Source organism: Lithobates pipiens, unplaced genomic scaffold (assembly GCF_037356315.1).
Source record: "Lithobates pipiens isolate NorthernLeopardFrog02 unplaced genomic scaffold, aLitPip1_a1.2 Scaffold_25, whole genome shotgun sequence".
In the NCBI taxonomy this organism is placed as follows: domain Eukaryota; kingdom Metazoa; phylum Chordata; class Amphibia; order Anura; family Ranidae; genus Lithobates; species Lithobates pipiens.
The window spans coordinates 93,896,639-93,901,033 of record NW_027507787.1 but is presented as its reverse complement, the minus strand read 5'-3'; the positions used below and the strand labels follow the sequence as shown (position 1 = coordinate 93,901,033).

Genomic DNA, 4,395 nt, shown 5'->3' with positions numbered 1-4,395 from the left:
CCCAGCTTTAGGTGTTTGCCTTGTTAGGTATGAAATCTTCAGCATCCAGGGCCAGGACAAGGGGCAGCTGCCCTGGGCACTGTGGTATTGTGAGGTGGGGAGCAGTGCAAATGGGACTGAGGCAAAAATTTTGCGTTGGGAGGAGGAATGTGGGGGGCGGCAGGGAGTAAAAATTGTTTTAGGAGGATAAATATGGGGGTGGGTGGTGATTTTAGGGGGATTTATGTTGGAAGGGAGGATGGGGGGAAGAGGATTTGTGCTCAGAGGGGATATATGCTAGGAAATGATATGGTGGGGGGGGGGGGAATTGCGCTAGGAGAGGACTTTTTTTGGGGTGGGGGGGCTATGCTAGTAGGTATGGCTGGGGGGGGTATTTGTGCTAGGAGCGGAAATTTGAGAGGTAGAGGATTTGTGCTAGGAAGGGTGATTTTTCTTGGGAGGGGGTTTATTTGTACTGGGGGGGGGGTTGAGGGATTTGTGCTGGGAGGGACATTTTTTTTGTTTGGGTGGGCTTATGCTTGTAGGGATGAGTGAGGGGTATTTGTGCTAGGAGGGGAAATTTGAGGGGTAGAGGGTCTGTGCTAGTAAGGGTGATTTTTTTTGGGGGGGGGCATTTGTGCTACTGAGGGTATTTTGGGGAGGGCGGGACAATTTGTGCTGGGAGGGAAATATTTTTTTTGGGTAGCGGGGGGGGTATGCCAGTAGGGAAGATTGGTAGGAGGGGTAATTGGGGGGGTTGTGCTAGGAGAGGAAGTTTTCTTTGGGGCGTGGGGCTATGCTAGTAGGGATGATTGGGGGGGTATTTGTGCTAGAAGGTAGAGGTAGAGGATTTATGCTAGGAGGGGGGATTTTTCCTATGGGGTGCATTTGTGCTGGGGGGATTTGGGGGATGTCGGGACAAAGATTTGTGCTAGGAGGGGTAATTGGGGGGTTGTGCTAGGAGGTGAAATTTGAGGGGTAGAGGATCTGTGCTAGGAGGGGTGATTTTTTTTTGGGGGGAGGCATTTGTGCTGGGGGTGTTTTGGGGATGGTGGGACACAGATTTGTGCTGGGAGGGGCGTTTTTTTTGGGGGGGTGGTAGAGGTAGAGGATTTATGCTAGGAGGGGGGATTTTTCCTATGGGGTGCATTTGTGCTGGGGGGATTTGGGGGATGTCGGGACAAAGATTTGTGCTAGGAGGGGTAATTGGGGGGTTGTGCTTGGAGGTGAAATTTGAGGGGTAGAGGATCTGTGCTAGGAGGGGTGATTTTTTTTGGGGGGGAGGCATTTGTGCTGGGGGTGTTTTGGGGATGGTGGGACACAGATTTGTGCTGGGAGGGGCGTTTTTTTGGGGGGGTGGGGGGGTTATGCTAGTAGGGATGATTGGGGGTATGTGTGCTAGGAGGGGGAATTGGGGGGTTGTGCTATGAGGGGAAATTTGAGGGTTAGAGGATCCGTGTTAGGAGGGGTGACTTTTTTTTAGGGTGGGCATTTGTGCTGGGGGTATTTGGGGGATGGTGGGGCAAAGATTTGTGCTGGGAGGGAGGATTTCAGCAGGTGGCCAGATTTGTTTTTTGTTTGGGGGGGGGTTATGCTAGTAGGGATGATTGAGGGTATTTGTGCTAGGAGGGGGGATGGGGGGACATTTGTGCTGGGGGGTATTTGGGGGATGGCGGGACAAAGATTTGTGCTGGGAGGAGATTTTTAATTTTTTTTGGGTGGGGGGGTTATGCTAGTAGGGATGAGTGTTGTGCTAGAAGGGGAAATATGAAGGGTAGAGGATCTGTCTTAGGAGGGGTAATTTTTTTTATGGGGGGGGCATTTGTGCTGGGGGGATTTGGGGGATGGCGGGGGACAAAGATTTGTACTGAGCAGAGGGGGGATTTATGCTTGGGGGTAAGTATGCAGATTAGTGCCAACACATGCACATCTTGTAGGGGGGGGGGGGGGTTCAGTTTGGCATGTTCGCCCTGAGCTCTAGATGACCTTGTCCCAGCACTGCCAGCATCCAACAATCAATGAAATATCAGAGTTCGGTGAACTTATCCATTAAGATCACATTATGATTCTGAAAACAATATTAAGTTCATCTAACAGTTATCTTTTTTATTGATTGTTTCTAAATCTATTATTTTTCTGGCCATTTCAAAACCTAGACATTGGGTAAAGTGAGTGTGTTTTTGTGTATTGGTTGTTTGCTTGTGTTTTATGTGTATAAGCAGAGACTTGGCGTGTGCCTCTTTTGTTATCCGCTAGACTCCAGGGACGGACAACACGGCCAGAGGAGCAATTGTGCAGATCTTTATGTCATGCTATGTTGTTTATAGAATGGAAGTGCAGGATCCACAGATAACTTGTGAGCTCCCTTCACAGGATGTCTGCCTTGGAGCAGTCTGCCCCCCCCCCCTCCCCTTTTTCTCATCTTCAGGCTATAATGAGGGGGGGGTGATAATTGAGTTACCATATCACATTGCAAAGCAACACACACAAGCAAAAGGCATCCATGAAGGAGTTAAATGCCCCCTGCGCTCTTGGAAGAGGAGGGGGTGTCCTGGGCTGGGAGGAGAGGGCTATAAAATAGAGTGTGGGGTCTGATAAGGAGTAAAATTGCAGACAGAGAGCAGACAGTGATGAGCACCTCACCAGAGATGGATGAGGAGACTGGCAACTCAACCCTCTTCATGGGAATGCTCGACAACTCAACCCTCTTTCCTGGAATGCCCGAATGCGAGTATGATGAGTGGGAACCATCGGTTGGACTTATACCCACCACTTACTTTCTCATCTTTTTCTTGGGTATCACTGGCAATGGTCTGGTGCTGTGGGCCAGCCACCACCGCAGGGACCGTCCACGGGCGGCAGATACTTTCATCGTCCAGCTGGCAATTGCTGACCTGGCTTTCGTGGTGACCCTACCACTGTGGGCTGTCTACGTATCACTGGGATATCACTGGCCCTTTGGCAAAGTGGCCTGCAAAGTCAGCGGATACATGGTGCTTCTCAACATGTATGCCAGCGCCTTCTGCTTAACAGGACTGAGTCTGGACCGGTACATAGTTATTGTGCTATCGCCAGGACCAGGGCACCCACGGTCTCCGCTTTCCAGCCCAATGGCCATTGCAATTACTTGGGCAAGCGCAGGTCTGCTGGCTCTTCCAGCCATCATTTTCCGGAACACAGGACAAACAGATGAGCTCTTTGACAACAGAACAATGTGCTACATGGACTACTCAGCAGTGGACAGCAGTGGGCAAACTCACCTGTGGGAAGCTGGCTTGGGATTTTCCTCAACGTTGTTGGCTTTTGTGGCACCATTTTGTGTCATCCTTTTCTGCTATGTGGGCATCGGCCGCCGGGTCTCAGGTCACTTCCACCTGCCACTAGTTGCAAGCAGGAAAAGGAGGCTGTTAGCAATAATGGTTGGGCTTGTGGTCACCTTTGGGGCATGCTGGGCCCCATTTCACCTGGTTAAGAGCATCTACATCCTGATGAATGCAGAGGTTTTACCACTGAGTTGCGGTCTACATGTCTTTCTCAGTAATCTGCATCCCTATGCCACCTGCTTAGGGTATGCCAACAGCTGCCTAAACCCTGTCCTGTATGCTTTTCTGGATCCCAGGTTCAGAGGACACTGTCGCCGGGTGCTGGGATGTGGAGTTCTGCAGAATACAGAAGGACAAACAGAGCAGAAGGGTCAAAAAACCCATGTTGGCACTGGCAGCTCTTCTGGGGATTGTGCAGAAGTGGGGGGTAAGACCATTAAGGTTTCCACAGAGGAGGAGGACATTGATGGAATGAAAGATTAGACATTGGGGTAAAAAGTCCTAAAACTTTTTCATTTATATTTGTTCTGCTGCATTTTTGGATGTTGAAGTTTCAAACAATTCCATCTTAAGGTGCAGTGACTTCATGTTGTTTTTTATTTTTTTTTGTTTTTTTGTTTTTTATAACCCCAGTTACACACTTTGCAATTTGAGAACATTGACAGACTTCAGGGTTAAAGAACTGTTTCCCCAAAAGACTAGAGCACTTACAGACTGATGGGGTTTGGGGATACAGAGGTTTTGTTATTTGTTTGCTTTGTATATACTTTTATAATATTTTTTTTGTATATACTTTTATAATAAAAAAATTTTGTATACTTTTATAATATTTTTTTTATTTTTATTTTTTAGGAAAAAGATTTAATGAGAAGTTGCACTGGGATAGATTATACATTTGCGTAATGACAGTTAGAGCTTGTAGAGATATACAGGCGTGTTGTATTGTGGTTGATGTGTGTATTCCTCAATGTGTGGGTGACAGTTCTGAGGCTCCCTTTGCTTTGTATTGCTTTGAAAAAAGAAGGTCCTATTGTGATGCACTTGCAGTGACGGCAAAGTGGATTAGAAGAAGGTCAGCAATGGATTCCCTTGT

The 4,395-nt window shown here is 48.1% G+C and overlaps 1 protein-coding gene across 1 annotated transcript; it reads left to right on the top strand.

Moving 5' to 3' along the window:
- Nucleotides 1–2,543: 2,543 nt before the first annotated feature.
- On the top strand, nt 2,544–4,129 carry LOC143930411 (apelin receptor B-like). The gene has a single exon (XM_077454715.1). It carries the CDS (start codon nt 2,610–2,612, stop codon nt 3,783–3,785), a length of 1,176 nt encoding a protein of 391 aa, XP_077310841.1. The 5' UTR covers nt 2,544–2,609; the 3' UTR covers nt 3,786–4,129.
- The last annotated feature ends 266 nt before the right edge of the window (nt 4,130–4,395 follow it).